General features: G+C 43.7%; 1 protein-coding gene across 6 annotated transcripts in view; it reads left to right on the top strand.

Moving 5' to 3' along the window:
- LOC146204287 (protein arginine N-methyltransferase 5-like) overlaps nucleotides 1-21,198 on the top strand; it is a 122,161-nt gene that overhangs the window by 5,495 nt on the left and 95,468 nt on the right. For 3 of the 6 annotated variants that reach the window (XM_084589229.1, XM_084589228.1, XM_084589227.1), the window contains exons 2-3: nucleotides 688-806; nucleotides 19,258-19,380. In XM_084589229.1, the coding sequence (XP_084445355.1) occupies nucleotides 688-806; nucleotides 19,258-19,380 (242 nt within the window). The remainder of the gene's footprint in view (nucleotides 1-687; nucleotides 807-19,257; nucleotides 19,381-21,198) is intronic. The other 3 variants (XM_084589232.1, XM_084589231.1, XM_084589230.1) reach the window with 1 other exon arrangement.

Below are 21,198 nucleotides of genomic sequence, written 5' to 3'. Positions count from 1 at the left end.
TGACGTCTGTCTGGCAACAAAAGTGCATTTACCAGCGAGAATAGATTTTAAAAATCATTCCACCAGTTTTTTGAAACTCACGGTATTCTTACAGAAAACGATGGGTTGCCACTGTTTTGATGTCATTGACAGTTTAGCATAGCCTCCGAGATCTGCCTTAAAGATGCGGTATCAGCATGCATATTATAGCGTGATCTGGCACTGATGGTTGCACCTGTATTTCATTTTCTGTTTTTCTTTACCTTATAACAGCTCTGTTTTCAGTAAGAGTGTTCATTGAGAGCAGTACCATGATTAGAACATGGTAATGTATACATGTAGACCAACTTCTGTTTGCCCTCTGTGTTTGGTTAACTTGACAAAATGTGAGTTTGAAAATGTTGTTTTGTTGGTATCTTGGTGAAACAATAGATATTTGTCGAATGTAGGAATTGGTATTTATGAGAGTATAATCTGCTTAAAATGGCTAGGCCCTTATCAGAACTTAAAACTTCATTCTTGAATTCACGTTTACGTTATGAGTCCTTTTGTAATTCTTTATAGAAATAATTGTCAGGATGCATTTGTCTCTGAATTAAATTGAATTGTGTTAAGTTTACCAGTGTATGTTTTTGTTTTCGTTGCATATGCATAATTGCAACTGTAGTTTTTTTTTATTGCATTTCTGCTTCATTTTTGTGCATTCAGGTTCAAGTTTGTGGCGGTGGATATCAGCCATCCACGAGCCACGCGAGAACTCATTGAATATGATGTCAAAACAAACCCTAGGCCATTTGCCCGTTCCGACCTTGTGTTGTCCTCTCAAGGTGAGTGTTGGAGTTTTAATTTTGCACTGTATTTAATGTACACCCACTTGATGTTAGTCTGTATTTTGTAAAATTTAATGATGAAGCTAAAAGAAATTGTGGTTTGCACGAATACGAACAAATGTGAATCTCACTGTTGCTAGGGTTCCAAATGAGTTGGTGGTTTAAAATAATAGTACATAGTTTTGAGCCATTCTTCACAAGAACTAGTTTGGAAGAAGAGCCATATTTGATAAGAACCCAGCGCTCGGCACCCAAACATGAAACCCATACTAGTGCCGTGATTGGCTGCCCACGAGGTTGGCCAAGTACTTTGAGCCAGATACAGGCTTTGTGCAATAGGCAGACTGAAATTTGTTACAGAATTGACAAGGCTAATATGTTGCACTGTAATGTATGGTCTATTCAGTTCGGCTGCTTTCTATTAACCCGATTTATACAGTATTAGATTCTTAGCTTAGTGCTACCACTTACTGCTACCACGGCCGCTCGATGGAAGCGCACTGGGTGCGGCCTGCTGCGTCGCGCCGCCGTCAATGGGCAAGCGTGTCCTTGGAGAGTTTACAGTTGCGCCCGCTATTTCTGCTGAGGGCGCCACTGTTCGGGGACACGTCGCCGCCGGGGTCGCCGGCTCTGAGCGCGCGGTTTGCTTCCTTTCTGGGCGCGTTCGCCTCACGTCTGGTTGGTAAATGCAAACTTTTTTGTGCGCGCATGTGCAAGCACGTTAAAGGGGTCGTGAAACAAAAATGTAGCTGCCCAGTTGCAATTTTCCTTGCTTTAGTAAACATTAGGCATGCCGATTCCAAAATATCTCATCGAAATATTGCTTCTGCATTTAATAATACCATTCTGAAATCACAGCATTTTTGCGTTCCTGAAGCGACCATACTACCCTGTTGGCCGGAATTAGAAGTATTCGCCTACGTCATGTTTAGCCGTTTGGAAACACAGATATTAATCATTATTTCCCATAAAATAATAGGTTGCCGTTAAAGTTAGCAAATAAAAAAATAGTATTGACGCATTTCTTCAACAATCTGTACCAGGACAGTCCCTCGCTACTGTCACGTGACGCGTGGTCGGCGGCGGCGGATGACGGGTGGTGTCTGCTTCTCGCTGTGCGCTGCAACAGAGCGGTGACGCTCATGTTCAGGTTTTCGGTAACGACGACTTACCTCGCTCCGCCAGGTACTCCAAATGACAATGGTTCCAATCTTATTTGTTGTTGTTGTTTTCTTTTTTTTTGTGTGTGCGTGAACATTCGTGATGGAGCACAACAACGTCTTGAGCAGTCCCATACCACTGGTACGTACAACTTGGTTGTGCGGCCGCTGCTGTAGTTTTTTTTTTTTATTATTCTTGGCGTCATTAAAGATACGATGTAAATACGGTTTCAGGTCGAAGAAATCGACAAGTGTGTTCAATCCGAGTGGTGAGTGGAGTGTTTCAGGAGCGGGCGCCGCGGTGCGTACTCGTATATATTGCTCGCCTCCGCGCTGCATCGTTGAGAATAGCGTGTCGAGCTTCACTTCCTATATTTCGGCTCGATGACCTGAACTATCGCACTACACGGAAAGTTGGAAACAGAAAAAAAAAAGCCTCTTTTTCCTGACAACATTAGGTTCTGGGTTTAGGCGTGTTGTGCGGGTTTGAGGGCTCGCTATGCCAACCGTGTGCGTCGCGAGATTGCAGCACGACTTCTCCGAGTGGAAGTAGTGTTTCGCTTTCACAAGTTTTGGCACACAGATTGGGTTCATGTGTTCGCACTACTTTCTACTGGAAGTCCGAAATGAACCTCGGCGTCATTCGAAGCGTCGGCATGGAAATGAAGAAAGCTCACCTCAAACGATGCGTCGTGCCGATCGACGCAAAACCACTGCCCCGGTGCATTGGCAAAAAAAGTGCAGGCGGTCTGAGGGAAGTTCGCGTGATAAAAGTAGTTGCGATTTGTAGCCTTACAGATATGCCTATTTGAGAACTACTCGACTCACAGAAGCCACCAGTTCTGTTTGATGGTTTCCTGCCGGGCTGCCCTCATAGCAGTAATATGCGCATTTTGAATATTTTTTTATTTTGAACGATACCGTGAGGCCAGCACAACAGGTGCCCCTATTAGTATACCGTACCATCCAGAACAGGCCCCTTGGTCCCACTTTGATCACGCTCTTTCCACAGCACTCATCTAGTCCCATAGAATCTGATGCCTTAGACTCCAAAGAGGAGGATCATGTTGAGCAGAGCTCCAGAATCCTTCACATCATTCAAAAAGACATTTCTAGGGTAAAAATTGTTCGCCTCAAAAGCTCATACGCCCCATGTCCTTGCATTATGATGGTGTGGTTATCAGATCAACCATCCAGGAGAAATACATTCACGCAAGTGTTATTGATTAGAAAGGCGGACAGGTTGGCTGAAAAGTTTAATCTGTACAGGGAAAGAGAAAGAGAAGAACAAAGAGGGTCGTGACTCGATTAAAATATATACAGGAATAGTAACTTGCACCACAGTCACGAGTCAAGTCCTGTGTCATGCAAGAAGCAGCAGAAAGCCTGCACTGCCTGTAGAGCTTCCCATTTCTGGCCAACCAGCCAATAAGCCCTCTGAGAGAGGCCTGTTGCCAAAACACTTCAAAGAAGTAACTCGAGTTATTGTTTTGCACGCATATACTGGGACACACCACTAGTACACGCTCCACAGTCTCCGTAATGTCACATGTGGAACATTCTGGGCAGTCTGCCTGTCGAATTAAGTATAAATATTTGTGTGTGAAACCACATTTAAGTGCATGGAGAAAGCATGCATAATGGCATATAATTCCACGCTGAACAGAAAATGATGTCGAGTCGAGCATTCTAAGATTAATGTTTCGAGTGTCTGGCTAGGCTCAATAAGCCACTGCCACACTCCTGATAAAGCTCGAAAGAAGACCAGTGGTATCCGCTCTAGCAAAATGCACAACTGTTTGGAGGCTGCTCTTGAGGGTGCCGTTTGCTTCAGCATCGGCCTGCTCATTTTCATCAAGCCTGCAGTGTGCATGGATCCACTAAAGCACTATCTTGTGGTCTTCAGCACAAGCAGATATAAGGAACTCAGTGACGTGTAGTGCCAAAGGCTGGTAAGGGTGTGGTGTTGAAAACTTCCAAAATTTTGTAATGCAGGCTTTGAAACTGTGAATGCACACCACTTCTGAAGTGGCTTCCCACAGATGTGGAAAGCCTCTTACCAAGGGGCCACAAGCTCAGCAGCAGTTTGTGGAGAATTATGTCCTAAAAAAAAAAAAAATGTCGTGTTCTGAGCGGGCATCACTACAGTTGTAGGTGACGCTTGTGGTGATACAGATCTATCTGTGTACACATGAATATAGTTCTAATATTCTCACCAGATGTATGTCAGATTAAGTTGCTTGAATCTACTAATTGGTACCATAGATTTCTTCAGTATCCCGAGAACATGCAAACGCACCAAAGGTTGAGTCATTACACACACAGGTTGGGTGGGGTGATATGGGAAGTCGTAGCGTGATAGCATTTGTGATTAATGGCAGCGGAGTGCACGTGAAAAACTGCTGCTCAGCTGCTCGTCATCAGTGGGTGGCAACGGTGTTGTGCAAGTAGTCGTAAATACACACAAAGTGGTTCGTGTGACAATTATGTAGATATTGGGCAGGCACGTGACATTCTGAAATAACAGTGCAAAACGTGGATGGAAGCACAAGACAAGAAGACGACACAATGTCTCGTCGTCTTCTCGTCTTGTGCTCCCGTCCACATTTTGCGCTGTTACCTCAGGATGGAAAACCAACAAGCCCAACCTGCTATTCTGGCTAACATGCCATTGTTTGAGGTGCATTGCGGCAGCCAAGGTTTATCCCAAGCACCTGCACTTCTATGTACAATTTAAAGAGTACTGGAAGTGGTGCTCATATGGGTGTGCACCATTTTCCTGGCTCAGGCGATCAGATTCCATGCGGGCTAGCACACACAGCCCAAAGCACATGTAGTAGCAGAAGTTTGGACTGTCGAACCAAGAAGTCTTCAGTTCAATTCCTTCCCTTATATTTTTCAATTTGTATGAGTATCATATAGTCTGTGCTTGTGTGATTAAATTGCGGTATACATATCACCTGCTCTCCTGACCAACCTCACTCTGCGCAAGTATTCACCAAGCAGTTTTCGCTCCATCAAAAGCCTTTCACAATATTCAGCGACACAAACAGTTGCTCAGACAGCATCAGTGTAGCATTCTTGGAGCTTTGCAAATCTGTGGTTACATTGTTTACTAGCAAAACATGCACGGTATGTAGATATGTGCACTAGCACGCATAAGATGCAGTGACAATGTGGGCTGCTCTTACGTCTACAGCTGTCCTTTAATCCTGTTACATTCTAGCCTGCAGTGAATTCGGCAGCAAAAGATTTCACAATTAAACCATCCCAACTTTATATTTCCAGACTTGACCCCAGCACCGAGAAAGTTCATTGTATTACCAACATTTTGGTGGCATATTCAACCAGCAGGCCAATTAACTCAGCGTCATGCAGGTTCTAGTGCAGATGTTTCCATGCAAACTATGGGTATGATCATCAACAAAGGAGGCTTTACTATACATATCTTTCCAGCATGCTGTTTTATGACTGGTTAATGTCTGGTACATTTCAAAGGCACATATTATTGTATGCATGTCTACTTAATTGCAATTATGTTGGCTTGCTTCTGAATGAGACTGCAAAATGCTGCAAACAGTGGCCACCTTTCAAAGCGGCTTTTGCAGAAAACCGATTTTTCTATTCCCCATGAGCCACTATTTTTCGAGGCCATGTAAAGGTGAACGTGGCAACTAGAAAATCTAGGTTTGTCAGTGCCACAAGGACCACCACTTTGTAGTACATTTGGGCATTCTCTAATGTTACCAAATGAGTGTTAGAGAGACATGTTGCTTTCAAAATAATTTATTGGTTGGCCGCAGGTTCATCAGTGCATTCAAAATTTTTAGGCTAGAAGGCAGTTGACCTAGAGCAAGACATCTTTTATTCATGCTTCTTTGCTGTCTTCCTCTCTCCTAAATATACAAATGGGTATATACAGCTTCACAATCATGACGTCTTGAGGTCAGTGCTAAAAATAAAATTAACAAAAAATGCATCCGACAAAGGTATAGGTAGGGATTGAGCACACAAAATTCATTCTAAGTGAGCCTATATATGCTTTGTAGATTCCAAGGGAAGGCAAGTATAGCAGGGGGCAGCAGAAACTCAGGCAGGCAGGTGAGATTAGGAAGTTTGCGGGGATCAGATGGATGCAGCTGACAGAGGATCGGGTTATTTGGATGAATATGGGAGAGGCATCTATTAGGATGCCTCTCCCATTATGATGTACTTGCGGTCAGTTCTAAAAAAAAGAAAAATTCTACCCTTAAAAGTATAGGTGGGGAGTGAGTACGCAAAATTCATTCTAAGTGAGCCTATATATGTCTTGTAGATTCCAAGGGAAGGCAAGTGTAGCAGGGGGCGGCAGAAACTCTGGCAGGCAAATGAAATTAGGAAGTTTGCGGGAATCATGCACCTGGCACAGGATTGGGTTATTTGGATGGATATGGGAGAGGAATTTGCCCAGCAGTGGGTGTAGTCAGGCTAGTGATATCAACAAGACTAACAACTGGATGAGTTGGTACTGATTCATCTTAAAACCAGCCAGAAGACGAAACACGTAAGAAGAGAGGAGCACAAGACAAAGTTTGACTAACAACTGAAATGTTACTGAAGGAAAGAGGCAAAAGAAGATTTGCACAGAAATGCACGTGCACGAAAAACCCCAAAGCAGTTAAAGCGTGAAAAGCAGAAAGGGTCTAAAAAATCATCTAAAATAGCAAATTCCTTATGGTCAAGAACCACTTGTTACAAAACGGAAGCCACAGATCTAAATCCAAAGGCACACTATACTGCAAAGGATAAGGACGTGTGTGTGGCTAAGAAGTCGGTCAACAGTATTTTGGGGTCTCTTTTACATGTGCATCTCTGTGCAAGTCTTCTTTTGCCTCTATCCTTTAGTAAAATTTCAGTTATTAGTCCAGCTGTCCTGCAGTTCTCTCTTCTCATGTTTTATGGCTTGTGTCAGAATGAATATGGTGATGACTCTACAAACCTTGTGCAAATTGGAAACCAGTGTAACTGTCCGATGGAAACCTTTCCCTTATTTGGCTTGTATCACAAATAGGGAGGACTTTACTGTGATGTCTGCCGTGGCATCCCCAAAGCCAGTGCGCAAGCTGGCTGTAGCAGATGTAGCGGTGCCTCCTGTTGACAAGAGAAAAAGCAATATTCACTTTTCAGCATAGCAAAATGAAAATGTGGTTTAGGTCTTTTACAAATTTGGAAGTTATTCATGCATCTGTACAATTAATTTTCATCTAACAGAAGCTGTACAGTGTAACTTTCACTGTCAATTTATTCTCCCTGGAAGTATGGCAAACTTTGAATTCTGCTGCAGGTGATTGAGAGAGAATGAGACCCACCAAATATTAGAACTGAAGTGCAATCACAATTTGCTACTGCAGCAAAATAACGCTTGAAGGCAATACAGCTTTTGACTAACAAAACCTGGTAGTCGTCTTACACTCTGTACACTAGTGTTGTGGCCGATGTCAATGTGCACGCTGATATCATCCGCATAGCACGAAGATGTTAAGTATGCGACTTATGAGTTAAGCAGCTCTGTGCATGGAGTCATTCTATTCGAAGGAGCCATAAACGACAAGTCCACTTCTGTCAACGGCTCTCAGTTGTTTCCCCACAACACGCCACGTGCCAAAATTTCTGCAAGTGCCGCAAAACTACTCTATAACTTCATTTGCTAACTGTAAAATTCCCAACACTTACTCAAGCTGTGGAAGTTTCGGTGTACTGGCCTTTGGAAGAACGTCTTTCTTTTTTTTTTTTTGGTTGCCACATTACAGCACATGTAAGATGTCAGTGTCAAAGAATTTTGTAGAGGTTTACTGTGTGGAGGTGTTGATGATGGTATCAGTGAAGTCAGACAAACGTTTTAATTATATTTGCACACTATGCAACACTGTTACCTAATGCAAGTGGGTAAAAAAAAAAAACTAGCAAATAAAACTGAGTGCTGGTATGGTGATTGTTTTAGCAGCAAGTGGGGACAGGCTATAACAAGAGTTGTCGGGCTAGTTAGTGATCGTCTGCAGAAGCCAGTCCTGCTGTGTGTTTTTCTCTTCTGTGTCACTTTTTAGTGCATTTTCCCACGGCTTCTGCAGCAGACAGGCTACTTCACTACATGCAATTTTTCACTTAGCACAGACTCCTCCGAAATGAGATTGCTTTTGTACTTATTTACTGCATTTCTTGTGGCATTCCTTATGTATTCATGTTTTGAAGTGCTGCACTTGTTGAAGGTCATACCTGGTTAATAAAACAAGCAAATGTGTCCGGACAGCATTTTTTTTTTTTTCTTCGGTTACTTCACAACAATATGCATGCCCTTTTCATTTAGCAAGTTCACACTATCGGATGATGCGTGTTTTCTCATTTACTCATGCATGGAATTAAGCAAACCAGTAATCTGCATGGTGAAACGTCGTGCTCATGCGCACCTTCTACGAAAACAAGGAAAATATGAAAACCAGTGATGTTGTGTTCGCGCTAACGTGGCGCAATATCGACACTGTAGACAGTGTGGATGATCCCAAGCAAGTAACGTTAAAGGGGAAGCTTTCTTTTATTAGCACTGCCTTCCGCAATAGATTTCATTACAGCGTTTCTTGCTCGAGAAAATGAAAAACAGGCGGTCGCTTGTTCAAGTTATGTCGCCTTTCGCTCAAGGTTCTTACCTTGTGTTCTCGACTAGCAGTCCGTGATCAAGAAGCATTTGGAGTAAATGCAGATGATCTGTAACACCCGCACGGCTGCTTCAACTACATAGTCGCCGCCGGGATCTCGCCAATTGCTCTCAAGAGCAGTCTGCATCGGCACGCACCGCCCGCAGCTGCACCTGTTCGAAAACTTCGGTTAGCGATTGCGCACTCTCGCAACGGTCGAACGTAGGCTAGCTGCAAGACTCGGGACATACATGCCAATGCGTAGATCCGAAACAGCTGGGATCGGGAGACTGGTGGTCGGGGCTTCTGCAAGCCGGAGTTGTGCCGCGGTTACCGTGGCCTCTCGACACAAGTGTCGCAGGCTCCATCTTCGCCGACCTGGCACCCGAAAAGTTGCATCGGCGTACGGCTCAAAGCTCACGATGTAACCATGTTTTAACAGTAGCGAGTATATTCTAGTTCACTATAGCAGCGACGCTGGAACCTAGGACCTCGGCCATATTAAAAAAAACAACCGTGTGAGCGTAGAGTAGGGCACAAAATAAAACCTCTAAAATTCACCGAGCTCGGTCAACTTTGGCTGAGCAGGCTCCGGCAACGGGAGCTTCTCATTGGCTTAGCGCTATGACATATCTGTTGAGTTGAGGAGGACGCGCGCTAGGAAACCGAAATTCTGTTTTTGTCGCTATTAAATCAACGTGGGCGATGAAACGAATTGAGGTATATTATATGATGCAGGATAAGGATTCCATTTAACCAAGCCGTGCAAAATTTCCAGAAAATGTTTCACGACCCCTTTTATGTTGAGACTGGATGCGTTTGTTTTTTAAGGCGGAAGCCGTTCTAGGCTCATGGAGCGAAAATCTATGCGCAGAAGCTGTGCTTGTTATCTGTCGCATCTGTGCACTCACTGGTGTGCCAGTTGCAAAAGCGGACGTGCAAGGAGGGAGATTAAGAATGAAAATGATTGATGGTGATAGGTAATCAATAAAAGTTATAAATAGACATTGATAGAGGTAATGACTGATGCTAATGACTAATAATGGTTAATAATGACTAAAATGATTTGTAATGACCAGTATATCAAACTTCGACATGTAATGACCGCAATTGATTAGAAATGAGTAAAAGTGCTTAGCGATGTGTGGTAATGACTATAATAGCTAGGCATGACTCATCATTACTGTTAATGACTACGAAATTACCAATATGTGAAACGACGGCATGTAATGAATGACCACTGCTGATTCTAAATGAGTAACCTGCTTAGTTATGAGTGATAAGGGCTACAATGACTACGAAGGCAGACTCATCATGACTGAGAAACGACCAATATATCAACGACTTGAAATGAACTGTGGCAAACGATGAGAGGCAAATGATAGGAGAAGGGTAGGCTTTCGCCGTCCTCCGCTTAAGAGACCCTCTAACTTTATCTGCTGAGCTCGCTTCAGGCAAAGACAGCAGCGAGGAGTGGAAATGCACTCGCTTCCTCTGAAATGAAAGCGGCGCTGAGGTTAAAAAGTCCAGATGCTGAAGCATAATGCCCTATCAGCTGCCATTGAATTTGCTACAAGGGACGGCAGATTGGACTTGTTGGAGATTAATTATAGGTTAACCGGGCAAACAGCGTGACGGGAACACAGGAGAAGACGGCACAACCGCACTAGTTGTGTCGTCCTCTTTTTCTGTGTTCTCGTCACGTTGTTTAACCTATTTAGTTATCAGGGTGCTGGCCAGTGAACTAGGATTTTTAACGATGTGTTGTGAAGCAGATGAACACGAAGATGAACACGGTGAGGTAGCACCAGAAGCTTTTCTCGCAGGTTATGTTGTGAGAACATATCAGAAAAAGCTACGAAGTTTTTTTTTATATATATAAGCATGCAATTTGTTCTAAATTTTGCCGCGCTAGTCTGAGTGGCCTTGCAGGTAAAGGAGCCTGTGCATAACAACATTTCTTTATACTGTTGAGACTGTTTGAGCCGATGCGATAAAATGAAAAGCCACGCTCCACAGAAAATCCGGCGCCCACTCTGTCGGTGGAAAGTCGGAAAAAAACCTCTCTGGTAAGAGTCACTTTAGTTGGTGATATGGCCAGACACCTTTGGCGCAATGAGAACACATGACATGTTCAATGTGGCAGGCGCTGCCAAACCAGAGAGAGTCAATAAGACATAAGGATGAAATGGGAATTATTGAAAGCGGGACCCTTAGACCGCAAGTCAGGCACAGTATACTCCTATAGGGCACGTTCGTACGGCTTCGGTAAAGAGGGGCTTTATATAGCTATGTGTAGGGCGCTATTTCATATAATGCGGTGGCTTAAGGCTGTATTCTAATGATATGCAACAGAGACAGCAATTACGGGATACGGTGAATAAGCAGGTAGCAAAGTGCGAGCACTCTAACGAGGCTCCTCAAGGAGACTTAAGAACTCCTAGTTTTGTTTAGCACTACCAGGTTGTTGCTTAATTTATGCGATATTTGGTAATGGTTCTGAGGCGACATGTCAGTCGAGCAAGAACCTGTTGCAGGAAATATGAGTCAACTGGACCAGTTACAGGTTAATGAAAACCAAGGGCAATGGAGGCTTGATGTATCCCGCAAAGGAAGTAATCAAGCTTTGTCAGCTTACGAGCACCTTCATTAACAGGATGATGAAGTCTGAAGAGGTCTGGCGAAGTAGCAAGCTGTGTAAACTTTTGGTTTCATTATTGTTTTCTCACTGTACACAGTACCTGCAGCTAATCTATAAAAACAATTATCGTGTCCATGCTAAGGCGCTATGCAAGATATCGTTAAGTTGCCTCCACTGATAGCGAGCTGGTCTGGAAATGTCAACTCAACAGTGGAGCGATGTTCATAGCTATGGGATAAACCTCTCTCAAGAAAGGTTTTCCGTCTGCGATTGGTAATTTTCTTCCTTTTTTTGTGTGGCCATTAAATAAGCGTACTCGACTGCTCGCTAAATCTCGGCTGCAGTTGCGCTCTGACGCGTGGACATTCTTGTGATCAAAGCTAAGAGTTTCACAACAGCAACACTCGATGCGCGTTCTTCCATTGAAAATTACGAACCAGCAAAATGGTATGGGTTTGCGAGCAGCCAATAAAGATAGTAATAAAAACTTTTGGCGCATATACGTAGCACCTTGAGGCTGACCGGCTCTATCAAGCGCGCTTCCGGTCATGAAAAATGCGGGAAGCCATGACGGATAGCGTTCTGGCGTACAAAGTTTGACGTCTCCAACTGAGTCGAAGATCCCAGGTTATCATCTAGATTTATCCTAATAAACATCTTCATATTTCCACCGTAAAATTTGTCACAATGAGATAGAAAGATTAGTTGCATGTCGCATTTTCACAGAGGTTGCTCATAGTAGGAAATTTTTTTATTGGATAGCGCTGGCAGCTTAGACTAGGTTGACATCAATTTGTGTATAAAAGCTGTATGCAGGAATGAGTAAATGGTGTGAAAATGACACACGGAATTCGCGACATAGTTAATTAAGTGGTTATGCATTAGGCTACCATGGCAGCTGAACAGCTTCGAATTGTTCACAGCCGGGTCACATTTTAATGTGACGAACAACAGGATCCGAATTGAACATCACGAATGCGAGCTCTCCAATCGAGTGGCCTTGAACCACCGTCACTATAAGTTTTTCGGGGTACACTCCAGTATACATATTTGCCGAGCAAGCGCTAAGTGCTGACATGGTCCCACTAGACATGACAGTGTATACTAATTCTTGTTGCCGAATTGTGTGAAGCGGAGCTCTTATATCCTTAAAATAAAAGGCTTCTACCACGCCGACGCCTCCCTCAAAGCGCAGCCTGGCGCAGCTCTCCGCGCGCGGCTGTCCCTGAACGGTGGCGCCGCGGCGGTGGAGACTGGAACTAGGCGCCTCCCGCCGGTTTCGGGTGACGTAGCAGGCCGCACCTAGTGCGCTTCCATCGAGCGGTCGTGCTGCTACTATCTACTGCATGCTGTCAGCAGTGCATGCTCTAATTGGCCCTTGCATGCCGAAACCATCGGCATGTGACAGGGACGCAATGCCATCAGTCGCCTTCAAGGTGATTTGCTCATGCGTACTGATGCTCGTGCAGCAGCGATGAGTGGTAGTGGTAAACTAAGTCTCTGTTAAAGCAAAGTATGAATAGGCTTCAAAAAGGCGCCTTCTTAGGCATGTATGTTTTTAGCCAGTAAATTTGCAGAATGCTTGCACAAAGATGACAGAGCAAACTTTTTAAATAAAATTATTGCCAACGTTATCATGCCCTCTTATTTTTCATTTTTTCCATCGCAAGCTGAAAAATGAGGGTCTAATGCGGAAGATAAATAAGTAAGCTCGCTGAAAGTTGTTATGTGTGCGGGCACAGCACAGGGAAGTCTTCTGTTTTGTAGTGTTTCTTTGGTGCAGCTTTTCTTCTAAGATTGACACATTGGACCTGGTCACCATGGACATGTTTACATTAATAATTTTCACTGCCACACATCTGCTGCTTTCAATCTGTTGCCTTTTAAAAGTCATTAGATTTGCTTCAGCTTTGCAGAATATTCTGAGGGCAACCTTTCTTTTTTTCACATAGAACATGCTTTAGTTTTTCCTAATGTTGACAGAAATTAAGCAGTATGTTATTTTGTTCAATTCTTGTCAATTCAAAATCAGGATAATGTTGTATGTTAGCCATATGTCATACTTACTATAGTGTTTATGTTGCCTGATGATCTAGAAGTGACATTATCAGCATCTAGGCAATGTTATGGACTGACATTTGAAACTGTTTAGGCACCGTTGCTTGGGTGGGCAGTGTCCGCAAGGTTGGCCTCCGGCCTTGGCCTTATGTTGGCATCTTAATGTCAGCCAGTGTAAGGTTAATAACTAATCCCGGTGTTGGCCCAACCTTGTTGACCTAGTTTCGGCTAAGGTTTTCCAGGGCGTCCGTTGCCATTGGACCAGCTTAGGGTCAAGGTCGTTGTTTAAGGGGAGACGCGGGTCTTAAAACGGTCGAAAAGGGTCAAAAAGTCGATTTTGGGAAAAACTCATTTTCGGAAGGTTTGTCCTTTCGAGCATCTACAGTAAAATTATTAACGCTGAATTCGGTCGGGAAATGCGATAAAATCGGCTTTCAAAACACCACGGCAGCGACGAAATGGCCCCGAAAAGAGAAACTTTATTCGAACTTCCCGCGCGCGCCGCCGGCGTTGCAGCCGGCCGATCGCCGCCATCTTGGGCTTGTTTTGAAGCTGGTTTCTTTGTGCGCAATTTGAGCTATCTCAAAATGGCGTCGCTCAAGCCGAGCGGTGGTTCGGGCCGGTTTCCCGAAGGCCGTTTTCGGGTCGCTGATTGGCTCGCACGCGGCGCGCTTCCCGCGCGCGCCGTTCTGCGCCTCCCATTGGCTGGTGTGACCGTCTACGTCATTTTTTTTTTCTTTCTCTTGCGTTCGCCGCTGTGGCTGTCGCTTCGTGCGCGTCTGTTTTTGCGCTCGTGTTTCTCTACACGCCGTGTTTCCGCCTTGTGCCGGGAGTTTCTCTTTGCGATCGAGATGCCGGGAGACAGTAGATTGAAACCGAGCACGCAACGAGCTTTTGGAAGTCGGAAGAAACGTCCGTGGAACAAAAAACAGCAGGCAGTGGCCACCAGTGCGTCGCCGGGGCCTGCAGTGCCGGACTCGTTGGATCCGCCGGGTACATCAAGCACGCTGCCCGATGACGACACCGCGGGACCAAGTTGCAGCACGAATCGTATCTCGGATCGTGGTACACTTCGTGTTGATGCTGTGTACTATTCGTCGACCGAGCAGGCGCAGCGTGTTGAGCGATCGGCGCAAGCAAAGTCCGTTCTGTCGGAAAAGTCGGCAACCCAGCGCAAGTTTGACCTTCTTGGCGTCAGTGCGGATTACCAGACAGCTGATGCCGGTACCCAGTTCGTGATTGTGGACTTGAAGGTTTTGAACAATTTTTTCGCGCAAGCGAAGTGCGGAACCTGCGGCGCAGGAAGTCTGCGTTTGAGCAAGGCAACAGATAAGGAGTACGGCCTTGCTGTAAAGCTTCTGCTTGTCTGCGAAAACTGCGATTTCGAACAGAAGCAGTTCTCTTCCCCAAGAATAAGCGAAGCAGTTCTCTTCCCCAACTGTTTGCCTGGTGGAGCTCTCGTCTCCTTGGCTCCGGTCCTCACTTTCACCTCAAAAAAAAAAAAAAAAAAAAAAAAAAAAAAAAGTCAACCCCTAATTTCTCGAAAGTAACCTCTATAATTTTATCACACTTACACATTCGACATTTTTTTTTTAAATGTTTCCTTGGATGGAATAAGACACTTTTTGTTTTGTTTTGTAGGGAAACTGATAGGGAACATCTGAGTAATATCCGTTGTCGAAGATTCTTCCCAATATTTTCTGCACTCAGTTTCAAAACTTCAAATGAGTTTTTCTCAGCTTCATGTTTTTTGGTGACATGACTAGCCTTACGGAACTTTTCATTGGGTTTTTGTGGTGCAATTTTAATAAATCTTATACCGTTGAATTCAGAAAGGTTTGAACTGTGGAGCTATGCTATTTTTATATTGCTAAGTTGAACATATCAAATTTATTGAACAATAATGTCAGCTAATTATATTTTCGAATTGTGGGGCATCTACATAATTGAATATTTTTATACTGTGATGTACATCAATGGTAATATAAATAGCATAGCTCCACATGGCAGGTCTTTGGCTACAACTACATTTTAATCGGAACGAAAAAATATTGAGGGAAACTGTCCTAACGACCCGTAAGAAATTACCAAATTAGGCTTTGGTTATTTCCCAATAACATTAGAACTAATTGAGATAGAGTAAAACTAATTACATTTTTGAAAACAGGAGGAAGAAATACATATACACACCCAATTTCGTTATTATATCTCTAAAAATAAAAATTTTCATTGTAAGACCAGTGTCTCCCCTTAAGGTGAAAGCCTTTCTAGGCTCATGGAACGAAATTTCGTGCGCGAGAATTGCATGCAAGATCTGTCATATACCATCAGATTCCGCAAGATGTGTTCTTGTCTAGCGTTCCTGCAATCTGCAGTCCCACTCTTGAACGCGTGCCAAGGAACGCCACGTGACAGGAGTGATGGTAGTGCAGTCCACTTATGATATTGAGAAAACTTGAAAATTCAATCGTTATAACCGATTATTGTTATATCTGGACCGGCGAAAAAAAAAGCACGCCCACATATTTTCCCATGCATGTAGACTTGCCTACTACTAGTGATGAGTAAATTGGGTTGAACAATGCTAATCATCGTAAAGAGCACTAAACACTTTATTACAGTATACATCAATAGCCATAAAATAACTTAAACATACTTCTATTGTTTTTCTTTTTTTTTGCTTTTTCTCGTTTTTTTTTTGCAACATATCTGCTCGCAAGCCTTTGGAGGCTTTGGCAGGCCTGCATTTGTACTGGAAAAAAGGAAATAAATTTTTTTTTATTAGTATTATTATTAAAGAAGTCAGAAACTCACGCTCGCTTGAGCAGCAGCTGAAGCTTGACAATCACTGTGAGCATCGCTTCCAGTAGCGTGTACGCTGGCGGCAGTCCTTTTTGCGTGCACGAAACCGATTAGCGGCTGGATGAACTGAAGGACATCTCCAGCCTTGATGATCTAAAATCTTAGAGTGCGAATGTCCGTATTTTTTCACGAGGCTTTCAACCTTGAAACCCTGCCAAAAATCCCGATGAATCTGCTGTTTCATCTCGTGAGATATTGCGCTGTCCGTCTATGTCATGGAGGAAGGAAACAACTTAAGAGAGGCCCTTGCCATTCCCAATGCATTAGAGGAAGTGTGGCGGAAGTGACGTCAAAATTTAGGGTTAGCCAAGTCGGGCCATTAGCAACGGATCGCTGTTGCTATGAAAACTCGGGTCATTAGCAACAGCGTTGCTAAGGGCCTGAGGTACGTGAGCGTCTTAGAGTGCGAATGTCCGTATTTTTTCACGAGGCTTTCAACCTTGAAACCCTGCAAAAATCCCGATGAATCTGTTGTTTCATCTCGTGAGCTATCGCATCGTCCGTCAATGTCATGGAGGAAGGAAACAACTTAGGAGAGGCCCTTGCGATTCCCAATGCATTGGAGAAAATGTGGCGGAAGTGACGTCAAAATTTAGGGTTAGCGAAGTTGGGCCATTAGCAACGGATCGCTGTTGCTATGAAAACTCGGGCCACTAGCAACAGCGTTGCTAAGGGCCCGAGGTACGTGAGCATCTTAGAGTGCGGATGCCCATATTTTTTCACGAGGCTTTCAACCTTGAAACCCTGCCAAAAATCCTGATGAATCTGCCGTTTCATCTCGTGAGCTATCACGTCGTGCGTCAATGTCATGGAGGAAGGAAACAACTTAGGAGAGGCCCTTGCCATTCCCAATGCATTGGAGAAAGTGTGGCGGAAGTGACGTCAAAATTTAGGGTTAGCGAAGTCGGGCCATTAGCAACGGGTCACTGTTGCTATGAAAACTCGGGCCACTAGCAACAGCGTTGCTAAGGGCCCAAGGTATGTGAGCGTCGCGGAGATGGAAAATGCGGAGGGTAAAGGAGAGGAGAGACATTGCAGCGTCCTGTTGCGGCGTGCCCGCGCCGGCTTCAAAAAAGTGATGTCAGGGCCTCTCCTAAGTTCTTTCCTTCCTCCATGTTCAATGTGGTCGCCGCTATCTTCCAGGACGCAGAATTGGTGATGGCGATGACGATACGGCCGCAGCAGCCCCCTTTGCGCGGCTGCGATTGCGATGATGATAGTGCTCATTTCCTTCCGTTTTTGCTGCATATTTCACGTTATCGTCTTCTTAATATTTTTTCCTTTATTGAATATTCAGTCAAATTTTTGTGGTAAACACCTATTGGGCGGCGATAAAGCTATCTTTGTATCCGATGTACCGCCAATAATCGATCGTTATATCTGGTTTACTTTTACATGGGGGTGGGAAAAATGATGAATCTCAAGAATTTGATCATTATAAGCGATATATCGCTATATTTGGTATTGTTATAAGTTGACTGCACTACCATCCAAATATCAGACTTGCTGGAGAAAGTGTGTAAGATACTTTGCCTTTCCTTTCATGTAAATCAATTATACATATATGTAGCACTGCAATGTACTCCGATAAAAGGCAAACGATGAGAGGCAAATATAAGAGAGGAAGGGTAGCCTTCGTCATTCTCCTCTTAAGAGACATCTAAGAGAGCTTCTAAATGTTTTTAGTTTTGTTGGGAATGCATTACCCTTTGTGGCTGCAATATATCTGCAAATGTACAAGTTTTTACGCTGGTATTCTTTGTCTCACTATTACCGCATTCCCTCAGCTGCTAGTTGAGCATGTTGAGTCTGCTGTTCGATTGGAGACGAGACCGGTTTGTTAGCGGTTATCGCTGCTTTCTTCACGTCTTGCTGCATTCTTACAGTCTTGTGCTTCTTCAGAATTGAAGCATTTGCGAGGCTGCAGTGTTGGCCATCTACGGGAAGACATCTTGTTCGGGTACCATCGAGTGTTCACAATGCGACAAATTTTAGCGTAATGGCGCTAGTAAAGCTTTCGCTTTAAAATGCCAGTAGTAAGATGGAAAGTTGGGCGAGTTGAATCATATTCATGGTGTAGTTAGCGCCAAAAACGAGGACCAAGGTCCGGCCTCGTTGGCCACACTAATAGCTACCTATGTGGTAAAAAAACGCAGCGCTCGTGTCGTGTCTTTCTCCCACCTGGGTCCTTGTTTTTGGTGCTAACTACATCATGAATTAAAATGCCAGCACAGGTGGCTGTGCAGCTTTTCTTTTCGGACCCATCTCCAGTGCATGGTATGACTCGAAATCATTTGTTGGCTTTGTCTATGCTTCAATGCATCGCTAGCACTTGAGTGCATGAGATAAGTTGGCCTTTCCCAAATGTGGAACATTCAGTGGCGCCACACCATGGTGAAAAACAGAATGTATTTACAGTATAAATGAGCCAGTCGTGTAGGCACTATAGGCACTGTGCTATAGTAGTATACAACTTAAAAAAAAAGAAGAAAACAGCAGTTGGAAATTATGGGCCATGGTATACAGCATGTGTATTGCTTTGCTAAAGGATACACGAAATCAGTTTTTTGAAATTTGAATTTATCTATGAAGCCAGAGGCATCGAAATTGTTGATCTGGTAATTTGGTCCGATGTTTAGCTTTTTTTTTAGGTAACCGGAAACGCTTTAACATAACACTACTTGCTGTCACAGAGGAATTATGTGTGGCGGTTACTGCAGACTTAAGTTGTATCATGTATCAAACTATAGTGGTAATATTGCCCAGAAGGAAACTGCAGTTTTTTAGAAAATAAACAATAATGTAATCGAGTAAAAAAAGTGCGACCACATCGCGAATTTAGTAAAATCTGAATCGACTAGCCCAACATCACATCTTACCAGTAAAATCTTGTTGGTTCTGCCTTCAAGGGACCAGGAAAAATGCTAAAATTATCCAGTAGCCCTAAAAAACTATCCAAAATTCATTTGCATCGCAGCAATATTATTTAATGAACACTTGGTGTATGGTTGTCCATGCATTTAAGAAGAAAGCTAAGTGACAACGACGATTTTTCGCAGATTCGTCAAGTACTGTAGGACCCCTTTATAGTAAAGTCACTGGGACCGGAAAAAATCTTTACTATATCAAGGTCTTTACTATATCAGTTCTTGGTGATGACATGGTCCTGAAGACGCTGCCTGGTAATTAAGTGCTTGCTTACTGAACACGTCTTGTTGCTTAATGAAAAAAAAAAAAAACACTCTAAAATACCTTCTTTCTTTCTCTCTCTTATCAGTTCATGCCATTTTTTTTTTTTTTTCAGTTAAGATCTTTTGTTTACATCTTGTGGAAGCACCTAAGCATGAGAGCAACGTGGCTATGAATACAACTGAGTTTGATTTCATGTGAAAACCAAAGCCTTGCATGAGCACGGCGTCATCTTCCGCTGTATCTGTCGAGAAGCATAAGCAGCAGTCAAGCACTGTAAAACCTTGCACTCCGTGCTGCAAATATTCAGCAGTTTCTTCCCTTCCATATTCCGCACTGCACTTTTACTCTTTTACTTTCTGAACGGACTGTGCCACCGTCTTTCCATGTTTGTAGACAGCTTTACTTTTTTCTTTTTTATTTTTTTTTCTACGCGCCGCATGCTTTCAGTCATGGCTTCGAGGCTTACGTAAAGTTGGCTTCTCCTGAGTGCTGCTAAGCCCGATGGTAAAGCCATGTAAAAAAACACCTCGCGATTTTAGCTTGCGTGCGTGCGGCGATGTTATTTCATGAGAAGTCGTCGCCGCGGCCAGATACACTTTACTATAACCGATTTTTACCAAAAATGTCTTTGCTATAAAGGGGGAAAAATGTAGTCATCTGTGGAAGATGAACTGGGACTTCGGTTTCCCTTTACTGTATCAGAGTTTACTGTTGTGGGACTTTACTGTAACTTAATTTGCGCACACTATCGGGAGTGTAGAACAATTACTCCAAAATTGTAACTGCCGTTGCAGCCTTTTTCGCAGTGCGACGCAGTAGCGTCTTGTTACTAACGGCCTCATTGTGTTTTGAGGATGCTTCACTGCGCCGACTGTAACTCGTGTAGTGAAGCATCCTGAAACCACAATGGTTTAGTGTTTACTTGAAGACTGCGTGATGCCATCACGAAATAAAGCTAAAAAGTCATTGGCGTGCACTGAAAAAAAAAAAAAAAAAAAGCTAAAAGAAGCAGCACTGAAACTATGCTGCTAGGGAATGTAGGCAATGGGGGACTTCTGTTGTCATCGTGCCTGCCATAGTACACATGCCTGAGGTGCACAGGCACCATTGTTAGATAAAATTCAGGTTTTAGAGACCCATTTGAATGATCGCTGGCTTCACGGGTCATACCTTGGCGTGATCTCCCTCCGAATTGCTGGGTGCAAGCCCACCCGTGGCCAAATTAAGGAGCATACGACGCCTTAGACTTTCATGGGTGTTAGCTGCAACTATGATTCTAGTTTGAATTATCCAAAGTAATAAGGGTGGAATTAATGAGGCTTTACTGCAGAGGATGATGACGGGAGCAGAGCTCATGCCATATGTGCGAGTAGCACTGTCGGAATCGCCGCACTGAAGATCACATATCGCCATACATATCGCAATCGTCCATTATTACCGCCAGCTATTTGGCTTGCGTTTCTGGCTCATGAGCGCATGCAAACAGCATGCTTACTTGTACTAGAATGCACTTGTGGAAGCCGGCGCCACGTGTTTGTAGCTTCCACTCCATAGTTATAGAATGTTGTCCCTGAGTATATTAAGGTTGAAGCCCGACAGGTGGCCGGTCGGCCTGAGAGGTTGGCAGCAAAACCAGTGCTACCCATCAGGAAGGGGGGGTTATAGTTATATGATACTGCCTCCAGGGAAACATTGCTAGTTTAATACTTGCAAAGCTTGACTAGTTCATTTTAACGCATGTAGGATTCTGTATGTAAATTTAGTTTCCACCTGAAATATCATGCAGAAGTGTTTATTATGTCACTGTG

The sequence above is a fragment of the Amblyomma maculatum genome, chromosome 1 (genome assembly GCF_055883805.1).
Source record: "Amblyomma maculatum isolate TAMU_Amacu chromosome 1, ASM5588380v1, whole genome shotgun sequence".
In the NCBI taxonomy this organism is placed as follows: Eukaryota; Metazoa; Arthropoda; class Arachnida; order Ixodida; family Ixodidae; genus Amblyomma; species Amblyomma maculatum.
Note: the sequence above shows the minus strand (reverse complement) of the source record. Positions and strands in the feature narration are given on the sequence as shown.